General features: G+C 50.8%; 1 protein-coding gene across 2 annotated transcripts in view; it reads right to left on the bottom strand.

Moving 5' to 3' along the window:
* Positions 1-4,272: 4,272 nt before the first annotated feature.
* PARD3B (par-3 family cell polarity regulator beta) overlaps positions 4,273-23,169 on the bottom strand; it is a 719,005-nt gene continuing 700,108 nt past the window's right edge. For both annotated transcript variants that reach the window (XM_077319230.1, XM_077319231.1), the window contains exon 23: positions 4,273-10,853. In XM_077319230.1, coding sequence (XP_077175345.1) covers positions 10,493-10,853 — 361 coding nt within the window. In that variant the 3' untranslated portion in view covers positions 4,273-10,492. The remainder of the gene's footprint in view (positions 10,854-23,169) is intronic.

Genomic DNA, 23,169 nt, shown 5'->3' with positions numbered 1-23,169 from the left:
CTGCAGTGTTTTCGTCATTCTGGGATAGTAATTGATTGAGCATGCAATAGCTCCTGTTTGAGTAGCGCCCACCCTTCACATGCTCCCTTCCCTTCCAGCATTCTCGTCCATGGTATGACACTCATCATGTCTCTGAGTTTATTAAAGTTTGCCCTACGAAAATCCAACATCCACGTCTGGCTACAAGCTTCCTTGGCTCCCCATCTCAAAAGGAATTCTATGAGGACATGGTTACTTCCCCCTAGGGTCCCCACCTCCTTCACCTCATCCACCAACTCTTGCAATGCTCACATTGGCTGACAGATGGATAGGAGGACCCTCGAGGGAGATAGTTAATCTCTCCCTAATGTCAGGTGAGTTCCTCAAGGGGCTCAAGGAGGCAGTAGTGTGCCTTGTTCTGGAAAAAAAAACATCTCTGGACCCATGGGACCCCACCAACTATAGCCCAGTTTTGCGTTCCTGGGAAGGTGACAGAGTGGGCTGCAGAGGATCAGCTCCTAGCAGTTTTGGAGGAAACTTTGGCCCTAGATCCATACCGGTCTGGCTTCCGGGGTGGAGACAGCATTGGATGCCAGCTGGATCAGGGTGGTTTGGCTATCCTTGTACATTTAGATCTGTCAGCTTCATTTCATGTGGTTGACCACGAGCCGTTGGCCCATCACCTTGCCAGGACCGGAATTAGGGGAATTGTGCTGAAATGGTTGGTCTCCTTTTTCGGGAATTGGACTCAGAGTGTTGCAATGGGGGAGGAGTTATCGGACCTCTTTGTGCTCCCTTGTGGACTACCTCAAGTGGCAAAACTCTCCCCTACACTTTTTAACATCTACTGCGCCCTCTAGCCCAGCCAGTTTGAAGCTTTATGCTGGGTTGTCACCAATATGCGGATGACACCCAGCTCTACCTCCTGATGGATGGATGGATGGATGGACTCCCCCTCGAATACATTTGCCAGTTGTTTGGAAGCAGTGGCTGGAAGGCTCAGGCAAAGTAGTCTGAAACTCAACCCCTCCAAGACGGCTGGGCAGAAGGAGGCGGGATCAGGAAGCACATCTCCCATGCCTGGATGGGGTGCAATTAACAGCTGTACTGGTTGCCAGGAATTTGGGAGAGGCTCAGATCACAAAAGTAGCCCAAACACTGTTTTTCCACCTTTGCCAAGCATGGCTACTAGCGCCCTCCCTGCCTTTGGAACACTTGGCCACAGTGATCCAAGCAATGGTAAATTCTAGGCCGGCCTGCCCCTGTCTTTGATGTGGAAATTGCAGCTGGTCCAAAATGCAGCTGCCACTAAGACACTTTGGAGGGCCCATATCCAGCCAGTTCTGCATTAGGTGCACTGGTTACCAGTCTGCTTCTGATCAAGTTCAAGGTTCTGGTTTTGACCTTCAAGTCTATACATAGTCTGGGTCCCACTTACCTGAGGGACTGCTTATCTGCTTATGCTCCCTCACTCTGTGGGTATGAATTTCCTGGTTGTCCTGGACTCCCAGGACATTCACTTGGCCTTGAGCAACCTGGTGGAATGAGCTCCTGGAAGAGTTAAGGGCCCTGACGGAGCTCGCTGGGTTTCGCAGGACCTGTAAGACAAAGTTCTTCCACCAGGTGTTTGGTTGGGGCCAGGGCGGTGACCGGAGCTGGCATCTGTGGAGCCTGCCCTATGCGCACCATCTGCCCCCTGGACAGACAGATTAATGGGATCACCTATGTTGGCCTGGCTGGAACAGTTATTGGGCTGGAGAGATTATGCTGTAATCTGTTCATTTGGCTTTTATTTTCCAGTTCTGTTGGTATAAGGGATTTTATGGGTTTTATATTGTATTTTATGGATTTTATATTTTGAACCACTCTGAGACAGTTGTCATGAGGTATAAAAATCTAACTATAAATAAATAAAACAAAGCAACCTCTTGTTGTAGACAACTGATCCGTTTAATGGCTGAAGTAGGCATGACCTCACGGGATGCTTCCTCTTCTGTGGTAAATGAGAGGATGCAGGTCTTGGATTTGGGCAAGAGCTGCCCTGACCTATAAGCTGGTTTGCCAGTTCACAGCTGTGTTGATCTACACTGTTGATCTACACTGCAGCCATCATTTTGTGGCTGGTCCTGCCTCAGCAACTTTGTTACTGTGCCCCCCCCCCCATGCTTAATTCGAAATGTATGTGTCTTTTGAGGGATCCGTGTGCAGAATGTGTCTTAGATAGTCACATAAGGGGAGAAATCCTTTGCTGCCTGATGGGCTGCCTCCCGCATCTTACTTCCGTGCCCTCTTCTCTGAAGGGGCATGTGGTGACTTCTGGGAGTCCCTGAAGCCTGAAAAACATTTCAGGGGGTCTTCCATGGTCAAAGGGTTGAAAAGAGCTTCTCCACTCTAAAATGCTTCCTTTCCAAAGCGGTTTTGCAAGTTCGAAAGGGATATGGTAACTTCAAGTTTTTGCCCCTAAGTTATTCGAGCTCCATAGAGGGAGGGATGTCCGCCGGTGGCCATGGAGAAACGGCTTCTCCTCTCCAGCCTCCTCACCTGCTCCTTCCTTCCTGGGGAACAGTCTGTCCTACACCAACCTGTGAAGCAGAGGCGTAGGAAAGCCACCTGCCATTTTTCTCCTCAAAAAAGAACAATTAGCAAGGCTTAATGTTCTGGCAGCAGCCAAGAACGCATTTAGCAACATTTTACTATCAACATGTGTGGGGACTGGCTGGGAGTGGGTGGGGAAAAGGGCAAACTGGGAACAGCATTACAAACAGAGAGATGTAACCCCCCCCCCCCAAGCTGGCAACACGGCAGCCAAATGAACGATGGCAGACTTCAGGAACGGCAGCATTAACAGCAGATGCGGCCCAAGGGTCCTGGTGTGTGCATCGACATGTATGAGGGCCAGGAATCGAGTCTCTCTTACGCCTGCAGAAACCTCTGGATCCCCAGGAAACAGCTTAAACACGAAGAGCTGCACCTCCAGCACTTTACCCTATGGTGGCAAACATCAATATTTCATGGTGACAATCGATGATTTCTCACATTATTTCATTGTGCATCTGTTAAGGCACAAGTCAGAGATGCTCCAGGGCCTGAAAGGATTGGTAGCCATGGCGAACAAGAAGTTTCCAAGAAAGCCACAGATATTTCAAGCAGACGATGCAAGTGAGGTCCTGTCCAGAAATGCAAAGCAGCCCCTGAGAAATGAAGGAATCCTGCACCAAACGACTGTCCCTCCCCACTCCGCTATTTAGCCTAGGATAGCAACCGTCAGTTTATCTTGCCAGGTGTAGAATGAAGCTTCCTAATAAATAGTTATTCTGTTCATTAGCTAGAACCACCAGAGTGTTTGTAGCTTGCATACCACTTGCACTCTGAATCCTGATGCGCATGCTGCAGTTACCTGCCGAACCAGGCCCCCCGCTAATTTTCAGGATATTAAGACTTGACCACAAGTGTATCCCTCAATATCCTTCACTACGCCCCCCCCCAAACCATTCTGAGGCAGCCATTTCCTCGGGAGACGTAACAGAGAGCTCTTGGCGGGATGGCCCTGGAGATCTCAGCAGCTAAGTCAGGGAGAGTCCTTGGATGGAGGCCCACCAGGGTTGCTCTGCAGAGGCAGGCCTTTGGCAACCCACCTCTGAACATCTCTTGTTTTGAACCCCCCCCCCATCAGCCCTTTGCAACCTTTTCAATTGGGGAATAATTTCAGGCTTTGAGGAACCCCAGAAGTGGTGAGATGCCAGAGAAGCCAGCCAATCAACAGATAAATGATTTACCATTTCCCTTGTGGAGAAAGAGACGAGGCCCGTAGAGCGGCAGGGGAAGGAAGGGGGCTCCAGTGACGTCTAGGGATGTCAGCGGCCATCCAAACCTCTGGGAAAGGCGACGGAACCCCTGGGGGGCTCTAATGTAACCCAAAGGTTTCCTGTGACCCTGGTTGGGAATTCCCCACCCTCTGTGGACACCAGAGGTCAATGGGGACTTGATGGCACTTTCTACCGCTGCCTTTGTGTACCAGAAAATTGTGATTGTTCTGAAAATTGGCACAACTGAAGCCTAAGGGAAGCTGCACTGCCTTGGTGGAAATGTCCTCCCTGTGGGCCTCACAGAAGCAGCTGTGGGAAGGAAGTGAAGCCCTCCTGCCAGAGGATCCCTGCAGCTGAGGCCGTGGTCTGAGCGAAAGGCAAGAAGAGCCACCCGTCCTCCCTGCCCGCCTCCCACAACCTGGACCCCAGGCAGCCAGGGCTGAATGCTGGACCTCAGCGGGAAAGATGGCAGAAAGGCACGTGGCAGTTGTTCTTGAAGCCTTTATTTTAGTGTAAAATAAAACAGTTAACATTTATATAGCCATATATAACAAAGAAGGCCAACATTATTTTGTGGTACTCAATAACCTCTCAAATTTCCCCTCTCCCCAACAAATTTCACCCCTTCCAAAGTGTTAAAACAGTTCAGTATACACAAATATAAAACCAAGTGTTTTTTAAAATAAAATTTACCCCCTCCCTTCCAAGAAACAACAGAAAAGAGCACTGATGGGCAACCGGGAACAATTCCCCTGCTCAGGGGGATTGCACCAAAGGCAACCTGAAATGGATGGCTTGTGAAAAGAGGGCTTGAGCAACCATTTCTGGCTTCTGAGAAATGCCAGCGCTCGATGGCTGAAACGCTCCAGCAAGGAACTATTGCCCACCCTCTCCTCCTCCCACTGGGGTTCCTCTGGAGCAGGCAGAGAACTGGAAGGAGAGGGAGGCAGCATGTTCACAGCATACAAAAATGAGGCAGCACATGAAGGGTTTGGGCTGTCCTAAAGCAAGGAACCCCCCATCACCTGCCAAAGTACCTGGAATTGCTAATACTTGGGAAAGACCGGTTGGTTCCGGGGTGGTGCCTAGGGAGAAAGTTCCTTGGGGCTGGGAGTCCATCCTCCAGAACTGCTAAGGGCATTAATCTCTGAGTAGCAATTCCAGCAGGACTCCAGGTCCCGGTTGGAGGTTGGCAACCCTGCCCATGCCACCAAGGGCTGGCTTGAATTCATGGCCCAGCACCCTTTGGACTGGACCCAACTGGTGACAGCCTGGGCCCAGCAGTTTCCCCCAAGCAGCTGATGACTGGGAGACGAGCCCTTGTAGCCGACCGGGGCCCTCCTCCTTCTGCTGCGCCAGGCAGCTACTGGGGTGGTTTGACTTTTTCTAGTTCAAGCCACCCTTTGGCATTTCAAGCTGCTGAACACAGTCTGGGTCTCCCCGTCCAGGCACAGCTCAGAGGACTGACTCCTCAGCCGCTGTGTTTACCGGTTCGTGCCTTCTCCCACCCCACACGTGGGCAATTGTCAATTGATGGTTCTGGAAACTGCGGCTTGTATCCATAATCTCCCCACAGTTAAACCTCTGCAATCCACTTAAACACACACACACACACACACACATGCTGCAATAAGAATTTGATCCAAAGTACACTGATATTTCCAGTAAGTTCATTGGGCTTCCAGCCAGGCCTCTGCTCCAAACGAAATACTGAAATAGAACAAACTTCCAGAGCTAGATCATGATCCTTGACAGTCCTGGCCTGAATCTGCACAGAGCTTTTATTCCAATCCCAGATCGATTGATTCCCTGCCGTCTACACTAAATGCGATTTCCATTTTGATTTTGTCCGATTTAAATTTTCCCTCTGCAACAAGCAGGATTGATCCAGAGTGACCCTACCTTTTCCCCGCGATATCCTAGAGTGGATATAACCCTCAATATTTGAAAAAATGGGATGCGAAAGCATGCAGAGCTCTGCCTGTTTCGAACTTTCTGCTGAGTCTCTGTGGTAGAGAAGCCCTGATTGGCCAGGGCGTCAGTTTCTGGTTCCCATGTTGCAAGCTTGCCTTAAAGGGGAAACCCTAACTTCTCTCTGCAGAAACTCCAGAAGTTCTAACTTCTCTCGGTAGAGATTTGCCTCTTGTTTTTTTTCTCCCTCCTCTGCTGTCTCCAATTCTCTTCCCCCCCTTCAAGAAAAGAATGAAAGCGGCTCCTGCTGCGCTTGGCTCCCCCCCCCCATTCTGATCTTCCCTAACCATGCGTAGAACATTTTTCTGTTTCAATGGGGGCGGGGGGTGAGAAAGTTCAAATTGATCTGGCTTCAGCAGGATCCACAATGGAATAAACAAAGTAAGTGCAGATTCACCCCTGGTGTGTACCCATTTGTGGTGGCCCTTCCCTTGCCCACGGGTCCTCCTCATTCCCCTTTGGCACGTCATGCTTTGGAAAGCCAGCTGAAGCAAGCACGTCAGGGTGTGCTTTAGCTTTCTACTGGATTGGAAATAGCTGAAGGTGTGGGCAGGTACAGATGGCCACCGTATCTGACTCCACAATCTTTATTTCTTCCTTCTCAGAAGTGGGTATGCCATCGTAGTAGGGCTGGTACTTTGGGCAGGCATCCCATCTCAACACGGGGAATACTTTCAGCCAGCAGCACTAAGTTTGAATCCAATGGCACCTTTAAGAACAAAGTTTAACTCTGGGCATAACCCCCACAGGCATGCAGACTTCTGTTGCTTCAGGCCAGCCTCTGCTTTCAGCCAGGGTGAGGGCTGCTCCCATTCCATTCTTAAGCTTCACTTGAGGCTCCCTCACAAATCCCGTTCATGCTGGAAACTGCATTCACTTTGGCAGCCATGCCGTGGCCTGGTCCTTTCTTACTGCAGCCGAGTGCAAGGCGTTTGTGAATACCAAAAAGGGCCTTTTCAGATCCGTAATGTTTTGAAACATATGGGCACCAGGGGGAAAAAAAAGAGCAACTTGTTCCTTAATGGCTCGTGTGCATTTTTGTTTTGTTTTGCAAGTGGTATATTTTCATCCATCAGATGTAGCACCTAGTGAGGGATGTGTGTGCTTGCACATTTGTCTGCAATATGGTGCTGAGAGAGTTTGTTTTAGGGTTTTGCAGCGAAGCCGGCTACGTAGATCGATAGGCCCATGCCCATGCCATCATCCACAGGCCTCTGGAAGCAGCCCGGAGTTTTGTCCCCTCTAAACCCCCCATCAGTCTAATACACTTTGAAGAGGGTGACACGCAAGTTCACTTTGGCTCCTGCCTCTGGTGACAGGTCATGAGTTTTGTCCCTTTCACAGCTACTGGTACAGTTTGAACCATGTAGATATTGTATTGCATCTATTTTTCCAAAGGAGAGGGGGAGAAAGGGTCCTACTGATCTCAAAAGCAGAAGTATAATTTAATAGAGCCATTGGATAAGATTAATGGCTCGGAAGGTCTCCTTCTGACCTGCCTTGCTCTACCAAAGGGAGCAACAGCAGAGCATGGGAGTTTCAAAGGGTGTTTCAGGTTACATGGAAGCAACGGAGGGGGAGCTTTGAGGGACATAAATAATCCCACCGGCTCTTTCCATCCCATTCGGATTGAGCCTTGTTCCTGAACTGCTCTCCGTTATCTTTGTGATGGCAGCGGAAAGGATTGGTAGGTGTTGATTTATAAGCCGGGAGCTTGTCTTCCAAAGCTTTGCTTAACTGGAATCACATCATAACTGGAATTCATCATCAACAGCTTCAGCTACAGAAGGAGTCGATGTTCAGTCAGTTGTTTGCTCTGCCTAGAGGTGCTGCTGGCCCTCGGAGCCAGCGATATCTTGGCCAAGTCTTCACCTGAGGAAGGATCCTCCATGTTACAAGGTCTATTTCATAGAAACGGAAGGGTGTGAGAACAGCAGTGTGTGTGTGTGTGTGGGGGGTGTCTGTGTGGATGGGTTTATCTTTGTTTGGGAGGGGGAAGGGCTCACCCCAATAGCTCTCCTTTTCAATCCAGATCCTCTTGGGCTTGACCTCAATTAATAGTTGGCTTTCATGCTCCGGAGTCCAATTTCAACATCTGTGCAGTGAAGTGACAGTGCAGAGAAAGAGTTTCGGCACACAAGATTCCCCCGCAGGCTGGGCTAGATGGTCACCATCAGTTTGGGAGAGACAAAACCCCCGTGTGACTGGTCTAGATGGCACTCAAGTTGACCTTGAAATGATAAGTAGGCGTGGTTCAGTGCCCTGATGGTCCAGCTGGCTGCATCCTGCCAGATCTCAGGAGCTAAGCAGGGCTGGGCCAGGTTAGCATTCCCAGAAATGCCAGGGTCACCACACAGTGGCAGGCCATAGCAAACCTTGGTTGACCGTCTCTTGCCTTGCTATAATGGCAGGGTCAACAACAGTTGGCTGTGACTCGACAGCAAAAAAAAGGAGAAGAAAAAGACAAACAAAGAAGAGGTTCCATGTGGACAACAACAGAGTCGTGGGGGTAGACTCATTCGTGACTTAAGTTGCAACACTGCAAGGAAAGTTGCTCTCTGCACATCCCAGCATGAAATGACCCTGCCCTTCCATCAAGGGACCAGTATATTTGAGTAGCACCTGCCAGTGGTCACCATGTGCCACCACTTCACCTCCTTCCTGCAGGAGCTGACTTACACCAGGTATCCAAGGAGAAGTAAGCAGCTTGCAGAATGCTCACTTAGTTAGGACAGGGAGCCGTTGCTGCTTTCCCGAGCGCTTAGCCCTCTGAAATGCGGCCGTGCACATTTGTGCGCCTGACAGATTCACGGTGCCGACTCTCTAGAGGCCTCCCGGTATAATGAAGCCGTTTCAGAAGGGTAAGTGATGAATGGCCATGCCTGGTAGACGGCCCCTTCCTGCGATATATAATAATTATGGGATGACCCCCGTAATGAATCCTGTTAATTTGCTGCATACCAAAAGAAAACCAGCAGCTCCTCTAATACATTTTCTGGCCGGGCCCGAGGTCTCTCCCTCGAAAGGAAAAGGGCTGAACCGGAAATCGCCTTGAACAGCATCCAAAGTCAGACCTGGAGGGTTTCAGGACATGCTGGAGCTGTTCAAAATTCCTCGCTGAACTAAGTTTCAGAATCCCCGTTAGATTGGTGGCAAATTAAAAAAAAAAAGATCAGCTAAGCATAAAGGACCCTTGTTCTTTTACAAGCCCTGCAAGGGCTTCTGTCCCCCTCCCCCAATTCAAACTCTCTTCTTGGCCATCTCTGCCTTCCTTGCTCGAAGACACTGAAAAGACCAGAATGCCCCCCTCATTCGACATCCCCTCTTCTTTCACGTTTCTCTTTATTAAAAAAAAGGTTTCTCCTCCGTGATCCACACTCTCTCTGCTATTGGTATGATATTTACAGAAGCAGGAGAAACTTCTGACCCCCGAACTGTTGTCCTACTGAGATTCTGCCACACAACAGCCCACCGTTTGGCATTTTTAATGTCTAGCCCCCCCCCCCACCCCGCGAAGGGCTGCAAGAGAACAAGGTATGAAAGTCATGTTGTTCTAAACCAGGGGTAGTCGAACTGCGGCCCTCCAGCGAACTCAGGGGTAGTCAACCTGTGGTCCTCCAGATGTCCATGGACTACAATTCCCAAGAGCCCCTGCCAGCAAATGCTGGCAGGGGCTCATGGGAATTGTAGTCCATGGACATCTGGAGGACCACAGGTTGACTACCCCTACCCTATGGGATCGCCATAAGTCGATGATGATTTGACGGGGGTGGAAAAAAGACACTGCTCCCCCCCCCCGAAGGCTCATCTGGGGCCCCATTTTTTCTCTCAAGGGGCCACTTTAGGATTCTCTTACTGCTACCTGATCTGCCAACAGGCACTCTGGGCACTACCAACAGAGAACCAGCCCTTCTTACAAGGACACAAAAACACACAGACGTTATCACTGGCCCCCCAAGGGGGTAACATTCCCTGCAGGAGGGTAACGTAGACCTTGAGTCCTTTGGCGTGTCGTTTCAGGAGTTCTCACAGTGCAGCTGGGTAGGATGTTTCTATGGACTGAAGTCCTTCCCCCCACCCCAAATACTTGCCCTTTGTCATTACAAAAAGAGAGAGAGACCCATAAACAAGTTTTGGGATTGAAAATAGACCCCCCGCCCCCCACCCTCCATTATTTTTAATAAAAGATGCCTGAGAAGATAAAGTGGCAAATGTGGGATTTCCCACCTCATGACAAAAACAAGCGTTCGGCTGCAGGGAGACAGGGATGCCTTTCCCGCCTTGCGAACTCATCAGCGAGCTACAGAGATAATCCCAAATCCTACCTAGGTAGGGAACTGCCCAGCAAAGACAGGCCTGTGAGGCCAGAGGCCCCCCTCGTGGCACAAGGAAGTTTCCCAGTGGATTCCTGCCAGGTGGGCATCTCGGATGTGCCTCAACCTTCGTAAATAGCCCTGAGTGGCTTGCTCTGCAATGGCTTAGCCTTCATCTACCATCGTCTAGGGTCAAATAATTTTTGTATATTATTATATATATATGTATATGTATATATATATAAATCCTTTTTTTTAAAAAAACCTTTGATACCTCATGATACCTAAAAGTCATTGTATCTCTTTCTCCGCTCCCCGCCAGCTTTCCATATGTTTAGGATCATATCCAGAGTATGTTGGGCAGACCAGCTCAATGGCAGCGTCAGTCTTTTCGTACAACATCGACGAAAATCCGGCTTCCGGCTATACCGCTGCAGTCATGGGGTCCTTCTGCCTGGGATCCTGATGTCTGTACGGGTATTGCTCGGGGCTGGCTCGCCGGTGGCCTGTTCGGCCCATTTCGCTATAGGGCAGGACTCTGTGGCTCTGAGGGGGAGACGGAGGCACATCTTGGCGGAGGGGTCCTTTGTGCTGGGCCACTGGTGGTGGCGGGTAACACGGGGGGTACCATAACTCTGTTGCTCTGGGGACGTCTTGGGGGTGAGCGTAGCTCCCTTTGGAAGGATAGACGGCAGGCTGGCCACCTGGATAGTAAGGAAGATCTCGCTCTTTGTATGTGACTCGTAGCCCCGCTAAGTACTCCATTGGCTCCACAGGTCCATGCCTGGAAGGGGAAATAAAAGAGGAGAGAAGCGTAAGTGGAAGGTCCAGAATCCCTTTAATTAATTAATCAAGGCCCTGTGAGCCAACTGGTCTGCAGGAGCCAAGAAAGACTAAAAGGTTCTCTCACGATAGATTGCAAAAGCACACCGGATGGCCGTGTTACGATCTGGCATGCCTTGGGTGCCTTTACAAGGTGGTAACTCCCAATGAAAACAACGGGTATTGCATCTGCACTAGTGGGGAAACAAAGACCTTTTCAGCAAAGTGTTTCTTATCTAGCCTGAGGATAAACAGATGAGTTCAGTTTGCATCCCCGGCAATTCCCATGCGGCTCACACACCAAGTATTCGCGCCTCAGAGCTGTTTCCCCAATTTTCTTGTCTCAACCATGTCAGCCCATAAAACTCTCCGAGTCCCACAGCCGGAAAGCTCAGAACTCCCAGAAGGAGGAGTGGAGGACATGAGCGTATCGTAGCTGCGTTTCGTGGGCCAACAGCCAAGAAAGCTTCCGGGGGGGGGGGGGAGGGAGGGACACACATGTATGTAGACGCAAACGCAAATGTGAGCAGCGGGGGCTGATCCTCAGAGCCAGATCGGAAACTTGTTGGCGTAAACAAGGATCTGACGAGGTCTGGCACCTGAGCAAAGCAACACGGGCAAGGCTGCAGGACGCAGGGCTGGGCCTGGATTCTAGGGTTTGCATCAATGGGCGATTCTCCCTCATAAGAAGGAAGCTGGGAAAAGAGTTACATGGAATAAAGGATGGCTGTAGGTGGCTGTCAACACAAAGCCGAGCACGACGAAGACTGCAATCTTTCTTCCGTTACGCAGAGTATGCTCACTAGGTCCCAAGATTGCTGTTGCCTCCGGCTGTTTGGGAGATGCGAAGGAGGGGAGTTGGGATTAGGAGTGTGTTTGCTGCGTGGTTTATTCGGACTGGCTTTCTCTCTTACAAAAAAGAAAAGAAGAGAAAATGCTTTGCCCCGTGGACAAAGGGGTGCAGCCTCGTGAATCAAAAAGATCTAGGTGTTCAGGCACAACAACAGGGAAGAGAGAAAAGAAAGGGCAGGTAGCCATGCCAGACGTGGCTGGTCCAAGCTGGCCTGATCTCATTAGAACCTGGAAGCTAAGCAGTATTTGGATAGGAGGCCTCCCATGGGCACTGAGGTCATAATGTAGACCCCAGCAATGGCAAACCACCATGTCTCTAGCCTTGAAAACCCTGTGTGGGGTTGTGTGTGGCGGCATCTGAATCGGCCACTCCAGGCTGATAGGGGGGAGGGGAGTCGCGGGCACTGGTGCGTAACGCAGTGCACATATGCATGTGTGAGCCATCTTATGTACTAGCATCTCCCCCCCCCCATGGCGCAGCACTGGCTGGGTCGGCCTAGAATGGCCCATTTGGATGCCACCGTGCACAACCCTAACCCCGCGGGTTCACCTTAAGTCAGTTGTGACTTGACAGTGCTTCGTAGCCACATGATAGACCTTTGGGAGAAACCCCCCCCCAAAGAAATGGGTCTCCAGGGTCTCAAGCACAGATCTTTCCTATCATCTACTGCTTGATCCTTTTAACTGATGATGTGGGGGGGGGGAGGGGGTTGCCCCTGGGTCCTTCTGCATGCAAAGCACATGGAAGATGCTGCCGTGAAGGGTGGTGGCGTCTCCTTTGTTGCAAATGTTCAGGAGGAGATTGGATGAGCCCCTGTCAGGAGTGTGTGATTTTTAAATCATAGAATCATAGAGTTGGAAGGGACCTTATGGGTCATCTAGTCCAGGGGTAGTCAAACTGCGGCCCTCCAGATGTCTATGGACTACAATTCCCATGAGCCCCTGCCAGCATTCGCTGGCAGGGCTCATGGGAATTGTAGTCCATGGACATCTGGAGGGCCGCAGTTTGCCTACACCTGATCTATTCCAACCCCCTGCACTATGCAGGACATCCTTGAGGTGTGTGTGTATGTGGGGGGAGCTGGACTAGATGGTCCTTTGTGGTCTCTTCTGGCTCTGTGTGCAGTTCTGATTCTTGGCCACGGAGCCACGCCCCCCCCTCTGTAAAGAGCCACTTCCTGCATGCAGCCTATGTGTGGCTCATAGGTTTGGGAGGGGCCACACAGGCCACCTATTTCCGACAGCAAGGGCATTTATGGAAATAATTCCCAACAACATTCAAGGGTGCGGCTGAAATCAGATCCTGACTTCTTCCTCACAGTAATCGTCCTGGGGTGGGATGGACGGGAGGGATCAAAAAGAAGCAAAACTGCTTCTCCCGAAGCACTGGAAGACAGCTTTCCTCTGTCCTGCCTTTCATGTGGTACAGATCTCCTTGCATCAGAGAAGGGAGGAGAACGTTTGAACGAGAAAAGAGGTTACTACTCAAAGAGACCCACCGGAAGAGGAAGTGGGAACAGATGCGGACCGACAACAGAAGAGGAAGGAACGGAACCGCAGAAATGTCCATGCCAGCAGCTTGATTGGGGAGATCAACAGACTGCAGGCACATGGGACATGATCCGCAATGGAAAAGGAATGTTAAAGTAACTGCAATATCGTGAGCAAGAGCGAGCTTTTGCCTTCACCAGACCAACGGTTGTGATATTCAGACCAGCCATTCAGTCAAAAGCACCTTGAGTCTGTCCCTTGTTGTGGATCCAATTAAATCTGGACAAGACTTTTCCATGAAAAGAACCCAAATACCTCCCCTCCCCCGGAAGTAGAGCTCAAACCGTGACAATCCCTTGGTTGCTTATCCTCTCTTTGTGTAGCGATGTACGAGGCAGGGAGCATGGATTCGTTTTGGGCTTGCTGCTTTAGCATGCAATAAAAATGCACCAAGCTCCTTGGAGAAAGGCCATGAGGACGCTCCTCTCTTCACGCAGAGATCTTGGCTGTGCAAAACCTGCCAGCTCTGGGTTGGGAAACTCCTTAAGGTTTGGGGGGTGGAGTCTGGGGGTGGGACCTCCGCAGTGTATAGCACCACAGAGTCCCCTCTCCAAAGCAGTTATTTGACTGACCTTCACTGCCTGGGGATCAACGATGGTAGTGGGACATCTCCAGGGGCCACCATATGGTCATCCCAGGCCTGCCCTTCTAGCTGAGTCAATGGCAGAGTGATACCAACTGTGCATCTGTAGGGGGGGGGGCAGGAGTGCTGAAACACAGCCCCGGCCCATAGAGTGAGGAGTTCCCCCATGCCTGACCATCACTAACTGCATTCCCAAAGAACGAACCACTCGTTAGAAACAGTCCCTCAGAGATCAGCCTGTATCTTCAGCAGTCATCAAGTGACAGGGACACCCGTGTCCTTATTCCCAATTATCCTAGGGTGGCAAATGCATGTGCCTGTCCCAGAGACACGGAACATGCAGTTCGGTGCATGCGCACTGTGGGGGGCCTCATAGGTCAATTTTATGGGCCGGGTAAAATGTTTCAGCAGGACTGTTATGTGAATCAGCTGTTAACATGCCACTGTTGCCACATTGGAAGGATCTGTCCCAAGTCAGTTTAATGTGGGGGGAAGCACAGCACTCGACTCAGAAAAAGCAATCCTGCTTTCAGTTTGCAAAACACGGCATCACCTTACAAAGATGAACAAACAGCACGCTGTTCTTCTCCGTCCTGGAGGCTCTGCGCCGGGCTACAGGCTGGAGTTTGAGCTGGGGCAGCTCTTCCTGCTCCTGCACAGGGGAGCATTTGGCCTGATGCACCTCATCCGTCCCGGATTTGTGCTCCTGCACGGGAGCCGGGAAAGCAAAGTTTCCAGTGCGGAAACGGTCTGATGGAAGGGTATTAGGGCTCCTGTTCCTAGTGGAAGACTCTGTAGCTTGACTATCTGGAGAAGGGGTAGTCAAACTGCGGCCCTCCAGATGTCCATGGACTACAATTCCCAGGAGCCCCTGCCAGCATTCGCGAATGCTGGCAGGGGCTCATGGGAATTGTAGTCCATGGACATCTGGAGGGCCGCAGTTTGACTACCCCTGATCTGGAGTCTCATTAGTATGCTCCAAAGAGGAGTCATCTCCCTCATAAGTGGGCATTTGGATGATACAAGCATGCTGGGAAGGAAAAGGAGGAACTGAGCATGTGGGGAACTGAGCATCAGGAAATGCAGCGTGAGGTGAGGCAGCTACCTGGGCCCCTAGATTCTTGGGAGGCACACTGCTGCCCACTCCCTGCTCGTACATCCCCTCTGATACCTGTATTCACCCCCTCCTGCTGCCTGCTTGATCACCTGTGCTCCCAGCTGCATGTCAGCAACACCCAAAGCATCAGCATTCCTGACGGCCATGGCAAGGGTGCTCCTCGTGGCACCCACCACCCAGGAAAAGGGCATGCGGGCCCTCTGAGAGATCTGTCAGGGCCCGCATGGCTCCCAGCCCCTCTCCCAGCACTGTATTCCACCAGGCAGGGCTCAAGGCCTTTTCAGGCCAGTGGACCTTCGTGGACCAATGGTTTCGGTCTGCATGAGGCGTCCTTGTATGCTAATGGGGTGGGAGCCCAGTGAACAAGACCGTAAGATTGCCACTCGCCACTCCGGCACCCCATTCTGTTGGGAGTAAGGCGAAAGCCCTGCTTTGCGGCTCAGGCTCAGCCCCCCCCTGGAGGCCTCTGCTGGAGCCGGGAGGCTGCCGGGAACAATGGCCGCCTCTCTCGGGGCTCAGGGAGAGCAAAGCCTCCAAACAGCATCCACTGGCGAGAGCACAGAAGAGGCCGCCGGGCACCCAGCAGCTCATTCCCTTATTTAACACCTCAGTGGTTTTATTCATAAGCTGTCAAGGAGGAGTGAGATGGGCTCCTTTGTCAGGGAAGCAAGAATATGTTATCAGACCAGGATGAATCCTCCCGGCTGCCTGCTAAGAAAGCCTCCGGCTCTGAAAAGGGATCACGACTGGGCAGGAGGGCGAGCCCAGGAACTTTCCGCGGGAAGACGGACACGGCCATGTCGGAGCCGCTAGTCCTTCGAGGAAGCAAGACGGATGGCAACATTCAAGTGACCGCGGAAACAGTCGCCGGCTCTTTCTCCTCACTCTGCTGGCGGAGAGCCCCGGCTAATTTACTCCAGGTAGCTCCCATGTGGCGTCTGGAATACAAGGCTCAGGGAGTGATGGGGGAGAATCCTACATCGCTTTTCCAAATCTCCTCATGCCTGGGACTGCTGCTCCCCAATAATACTCATGACCTGAGCTAAACCACGGCGGGAAGCCTGCATGGCCCTCGGCTGTGGGAAGTGCCGTCAAGTCGCAGCAGCTGACCTAGGGCGTCCCTCGTACGCTGTTCAAGGCAAGAGCCGTTCAGAGGTGGCTTGCCACTAACCGTCTCTGTGCAGCAGCCCTGGGCCTCCTGGGTGTTTGGGGCTGTGGCAGAGGAAGAGCCTCTGCTCTCCATGCAGACGGTCCCAGGTTCAGTCCCTGGCCTCTCCGGTCAAAAGGACCAGGCGAAGCAGAAGCCCTCTGCGTGAGACCCTGGAGAGCTCTGCCATAAGCTCCGCGTGTGTCCATGTGTCTCCATCCAAGGGCTCGCCAGGCCGTCCCTCACTTGCTGCTATGTTCAAAAATGAGATCCAGGGAAGGAACGTTCTCTCTTTGCTAGAGGAGCGAGACTAGGGCTGGGCTTCTGTTCTTCCTTCGCTGTAGGCATGGGCAAAGGCATGAGGCAGAGAGCAGGACCAGGGGGCTGTGGCCCTGGCCTCTCCATCGATGGTTTGCAGCCTGTGGCTCTGTGTGAACGGGGCCAGGAGATCTGGGGTCAGCCAGGACCTGCAGTTGCGCTGCATATGTGTTGCTTCTTAGGGTTTGGCCAAAATTCTATTTCTTCCTTTGTAAACCTCTTGGAACCCATGGTGTGCAGAAGTAATTTTTTTCCCTCTGAGGACATATGCCCAGGACTGCGCTGGAATGAGATTTCCAAAACGTTACATGAGAACCTGGCCTATTTAGTAAAGTGAAAATGTCAGCCTTGTGAAAGGAAGTCAGTCTAGCCTGTGCTGGCTGCTTGGATTATTTTGCTTGATACAAATGTGTTAAATGCCGTATCTACAATAGGTTAAAACATAACACTCCTTAGGAGAGCCACATTTATTTAAGTTCATTTTTTAGCCCAAGGATTTGTGAAACCCTAAGGTTTTCTGACGGCCATGGAAGGGGTTCCGGAATGGGTGGGAGTTAGTGATTATTTAATATATTTTTAAAATTTGTTAAATATTTATCAGATGATATGACCATACTTGGTCATGGCAATATGCCCCCCCCGGGCATTGATGGGCCTGCCCCTCCTCCCATGTTGACCTGCCCCTCCTCCCAGAATGGCCCATGATGGGTCTGGAGGGGGTGAGAAGGGGAAGGGCCCTGGGTGGGCGTGTCCACAACTTGGCTTCCCAGCCATATTCCTCATGATGGCGCCATTTCTGGGGTTTCTTGAAGCTTGAAGGGGGTTCTCAAGGGTAAAGAAGTTGAAAAAGGTTGTTTTAGCCCAATGTTTTCCCAAAGAACAGAAGTACAGTTGTTTTTTATACCCCGCTTTTTACTATTACCTGAAGGAGTCTCAAAGTGGCTGACAATCGCCTTTCCTTCCTCTCCCCACAACAGACACCCTGAGAGGGAGGTGGGGCTGAGAGAGCTCTGACAGGACTGTGACTAGCCCAAGGTCACCCAGCTGGCTGCATGTGCAGGAGCGGGGAATCCAACCTGGTTCTCCAGATTAGAGGCCGCCGCTCTTAATCCCTACACCAAGCTGGCGCAGTTAAAGCCACAGGCAAGCATGAGAGTTGTCAGTCGGCAGGAGGGGCCTGGACATCCCTTGGACGTACAAGTGACCTCCAGAAGACAGAGACGGGTTCCTCTGGAGAAAACAGCTGCTGTGCTGGGTGGACTCTATGGCACTATCCCCTGCTGGTCCCTCCCCTCCTCAAATCTCCAGGAATCTCCCAACCTGCAGACCTAGTAGGCATTCCATTTTTCTTCTTGGAAAAAAGGGGGTTGAGAAATCACCATCTCCCTCCCCTTTCTCTCAACACCTTCTTTTACATATCAACGAGGGATGTGCGCTTTGGCGTGGCCACCCCGGCGTTCACCGGAGCCCAAGGTGGCATGTAGGAGGCCAGTGCCATGGCACGGAGAGCAGGGGAGGTGCCTCTGCGATCCATGCCACAACACTGGCCGACTACACGCCAGCTCGGCCTTGGGTGACTGCTGAGGCAGCTGCGATGCACCAAAGCACACATCCTTTATATCAGGGGTAGTCAAACTGCGGCCCTCCAGATGTCCATGGACTACAATTCCCAGGAGCCCCTGCCAGCGAATGCTGGCAGGGGGCTCCTGGGAATTGTAGTCCATGGACATCTGGAGGGCCGCAGTTTGACTACCCCTGCTTTATATCAACACAACCTCTGAAAAGGCCCTCTAAGATTCAAGGCTCTGTCTGAGAAGTGACATGACCTGGATCACCTGCTTCGTTCTTACAAAGAGAACGAAGCCCAGGTTGCTGCTAAAAGATGTATTCAGGGGCTGGCCCTTGTGGGGTGAGCACAAACCGTGGCCCTCTCAATGCTTGTGGACCCCTTTAGCATCTTAGCGGGTGGCATCCGCACTTTGCCTGGAGTTTCTCATGCTGAACCGGGAGGGCCTGTCTTTTATAATGTTCTGTTTTTAAAGCAAAACCTCTCTGAGGGAGACGGCTCCTAAAAACTCAAGGCCTGGAATTCTCCCCCCCCCTCCTACCACTCCAGTTGACTTTAAACAGGAAACATTTGCACTAAGCAATCCCCGGGGGAGAGCACAGGTTCATTTCAAGGCAGATAAGGTTTGTACGTTGCCTGTGTTGGCAGTTTACCCAAAAAGGCTGAAAGGCAGTGCTGAGTGTGTGTTTGGGGGGGGGGTGGGGAGTGGGGGGGGGGAGAGTGCTTGTGATCCACTTCTGGATTAATCTGGATCCCAGCTCAGACACCCCTGCAGCCACCAGAATGATATCTGCAGAAATGAGATGGAATTCCCAGGGGTACAGCTGAAGGCGACACTTTAAAGCTTATTAAAAAATCTTCAGTGAATTGGCCTTTTATTAAAATTATACTTGCTATCTACTAAGCACATTTAAATATTCGAAGCGCTGAGCAGAAAGACCACTTTATCGTGGAGGTAACGGGTGAGAATCCTGATCTTTGCTTCAGCTGCCTCTAGGGCAGGGGTTGTCAAACTGCGGCCCTCCAGATGTCCATGGACTACAATTCCCAGGAGCCCCCTGCCAGCGAATGCTGGCAGGGGGCTCCTGGGAATTGTAGTCCATGGACATCTGGAGGGCCGCAGTTTGACTACCCCTGCTCTAGGGCATCAGTTAGCTGGGCTTGAAGGTACCAGTCTGAGATCTGCGGCCCTTACTGTTGTGCAGAGTCCGGGGCAGGAGCGGGCACACCAGCAACCGTCCTCCTGGCAGGGCTGCAGGGACTGAAGGTGGCCAACAGTCAGTGTTGGGGGGGGGGAGTGCGTGTGTGTCGGGAGGCGCAAAGCACCTCCCGACTTTTCCAAATGCCAGGCGTTTTGCCTTCCAATTGGCCCCTCTGTTGTCAGTCGTTGGCCCCTGCTTCCTATCCTGGACTCATCCCACCCCCCCCCTTAGCCTTACTCAATTATTTATGCCGCTCCCCAAGTGGTCTACAGATGGTCCTTTCCAACTCTATGATTCTATGAGATCTCCAGTCATCACCTGGAGGTTGGCAGCCCTCGCCAGAGATGTGACTTGCATCTATCTTAATGGATATCAGTTTTGCCTCTTACAATTTACTTCTTTGGAGTGTATTTAGTGCCTGCAGCAAGTTCCATGTTCGTGTAACTTTGCTCGTGTAACTACTACATATCACATGCCCAGTGCTTTTTTCCCCTTTAGGAGATGGATATCAAAGACAGAGTGAGAGAAGCATGCCAATGCTGAACCAACTCGCTTTCCCTTGACCTGATGGCAAACCCACCATGTCACAACTTTCCCTAAAAAGAAACCTAACAAAGCACAGGCACACGCAGCATTCAGAGCCGCCTCCTCTGCGACTCTTCTGGAGCAGAAGGAAAACAATCCTGTGTTTTTCCTGTACCGAAACTGTTCCCTCCAAGGAGGTCCTAATGAATTTTCGTCCCTTCCCTTCTGTTTTCGTTGCCACCTGGAGGGCACCGGGTTCAGAAGTGAGGTTCACACCTCCCCAGTGACCCATGCTGCACAAGCTGTGCACATGTGTCAGACCAACAATGAGAAGGAGAACATGAGTGACCTCAGGGACTTGTCCTGAGTGACATTAGCCCATCCGGCCACTCCAGAAGGCATGTGGGGAACAGACGGTGTAATATGAACAAGGAGAAAAATGTAACCTTCGCTCTCTGGCCACCTGTGGAATGATCAAGACCGTTCCCCAACTGGAGAAGGCAAACCATGTGCCATGGGGGTGCTGGGGGTAAATGTATGGGTCTTCTAGCAGAGGCCGCAGGCTTCTTCCTCTGCCCAGCCACAACCAAGGTTCACCACACGGGCCAGGCACTCTCAACCAAGGGGTTGTGAAACCTTGGGGTTTCTTGATGGCCCTGGAAGGGTTTCCTGAATAGGTGGGAATTAATTTATATACATATATATTACATTTTTTAAACATTTCTTGGTTTATACGACCATATATGGTCATGTTGACCTTCCCTCAAATGGTCAGTCATGGGAGGTGGTGGGAAGGGGTGGGGCCCTGGATGGGCGTGTCCACAGCTTTGCTTCCCAACCCTCTTCTGCACGATTGCACCACTTCTGGGGTTTCTCAAAGCCTCAAGAATGTTTCGGGGGTTTCTCAATGGTAAAAAAGTTGGGAAAAGCTGACATAGTCTAATATGTGTTCAGACGGAAACTCAACAGGTGCACCTTATTCCACCACTGTGATATCATGGAGAAAGAATGATGCCACAATGGAAAAAAAGACAGAAACTTAATTTTGGGACTCTATCATGCTGAGATTATTCTGACAAATCTTGTATCATGGTTTCCACCGCTAATTGGGTTGAGTTTATTTCTAGAGTCTTCCTTGCAACATAGAAATCCCACAAAGGAACCCTAAGGAAAGGCTTCTAACCTGAGCTCAAAGATCTTCCCCTCCCTATGAACGTTTTGCAGACAAATCAGCCCAGGTTGACTTTTGGGGTGATAGTTATCGGATCACTCTCTTGTGGCAGTCAAAATGGCACCCCATTTCTTCCAGTATGTTGCTTTTCTCCTCTGTATCATACACGTTTCATTTGTGGGTAATGTTTTTTTAACCTCGGGCAGCTCATGGGCTGGAGACACAGGTAGTCTATCCCCCCCACCCCCGGGCACTCCTAATGCTGGGCAAAGAAATCCAACCCTATTAAATTTGTTTAAGAAATGATTTTAAAATTAACTAAAATAAATGATTCTTTTGTGATCTTTCTCTGGAGCAGATGGCAGAGCAGAGAGAAGTCAGACAGACCCACGCGAGGATATCAGGGTGCAAAATTCGGGAAGGCAGAGAGAGGGATGGGCAGTGGTGCCCAGCTTGGCCACCACCATCTTGGAATAGGAGAGACAAATGAGGACCCATCCACTCCATTCTATCCAATGGGATCGACTCTCCAGAGCTACCATGAAAGGTTGAAGGCTTGTAACTGGAACAACCCCCCCCCCCCTCCAGGCCCCAGGGAAGGCGGGAAGACTGGAATTCCCATTAAAGTCAATGGTGCCATTGACTTTAATGGGCGCTGAAGCCAAACGGGTCCAGATCTGGCCCTTGGTGCACAAGCCTACTCATAGTCTTGGGGTCGCCATGAGTTGGTGGCAACTTAGCAGCACTTAATTATTAGTAAAGCCAGTGGTACAGATATATTTGGGCCTGAAGAATAGCCACTAACATCAGCAATGTGTGGCCTGCAGCCAAGGCAATCTTGCCGAAAAAAGAATTTTGGAGACGGGTCATCTAAGGTCGCATCACACTGGGTAGACTCAGCAATTCCTTCTCTCTCATCTTCAATTTCCCCAATTGGGAAAACGGAAGTCTCAGCAGGCTTCCGAGGGTAAACACGGTTCAGAATTTTGCAAGTTAAAAAAAAAGTTTCAGAAATTAAAAATAAGAATCGTTAAGTTTAGCAAACTATGGAAAGAAATGGGAACACCTGCTAAGCTCAAGATATTTTTGTCCACCTCTACTGACGGAATGTTTCCTCATATTAAAACCAACACTGAATTGCTCTGGGTTGCTCAGCAATGACGAGCTTGAACCAACCAAGCCTGATTCGTATGATCTATGTAGATTAGTTCGATCTATCATATCTCCAATCAACATTGGGAAGTTGGAGGATGAAAAGATCGGATAAGAGGAGAATCGATTCATTTGAACTCTGGTGTTGGAGAAGGCTTCTGCGGATTCCACGGACATCAAAAGTCGCAAACAAGGAAATACTACAATGCAGAAAGCCTTACAAGGCCTCACTTACTTTGGCCATATTGTGCGATCCAACTCAGTGGAAAGAGAAATTATGCTAGGATTAGTCAGTGGGAAAAGGAAACCGGGCCGACAAAGAAAGCTCAGATATGATCAAAATCAGGGGTAGTCAAACTGTGGCCCTCCTGTTGTCCATGGACTACAATTCCCATGCTGCATTCTCTAGCAGGGCTCATGGGAATTGTAGTCCATGGACATCTGGAGGGCCGCAGTTTGACTACCCCTGATCAAAATGGACTCTGGCCGGAATATTGCACAAGAAGAAGAAGAAGAAGAAGAGTTGGTTCTTATATGCCGCTTTTCCCTACCCGAAGGAGGCTCAAAGCGGCTTACAGTCGCCTCCCCATTCCTCCCCCCACAACAGACACCCTGTGGGGTGGGTGAGGCTGAGAGAGCCCTGATATCACTGCCCGGTCAGAGCAGTTTTATCAGTGCTGTGGGGAGCCCAAGGTCACCCAGCTGGTTGCATGTGGGGGAGCGCAGAATCGAACCTGGCACGCAAGATTAGAAGTCCGCACTCCTAACCACGACACCAAACCGTAAAAGAAGCGGTGTGAGATCGAAAATAATGGTGACAGTGGAGCCATAGGGACCACCAAGAGTTGGACACGACTGAATCATCCTCATCCCTGTTTTTTCAGAAAACGAGAGATCCTCAACATCCAACAACTATTCTTTCTTCTTCTTTTTTACTTTGTCACAGAAGTTCAGATGAGATTACCATGGATTTTATCTTGGCGCAACTGTCAGTTCTGGATGGAATATCGATGACCTCGTGACTGGACCACCCATTCCTCTGGGGCTGGGCCCTTTTGCTCGTGCAGCTTTGCTATTTCTAGGAGCCGAAAAG

This window comes from Paroedura picta, chromosome 2 (assembly GCF_049243985.1).
Source record: "Paroedura picta isolate Pp20150507F chromosome 2, Ppicta_v3.0, whole genome shotgun sequence".
Classification (NCBI taxonomy): domain Eukaryota; kingdom Metazoa; phylum Chordata; class Lepidosauria; order Squamata; family Gekkonidae; genus Paroedura; species Paroedura picta.
This window is presented reverse-complemented; position numbering and strand designations above follow the sequence as displayed.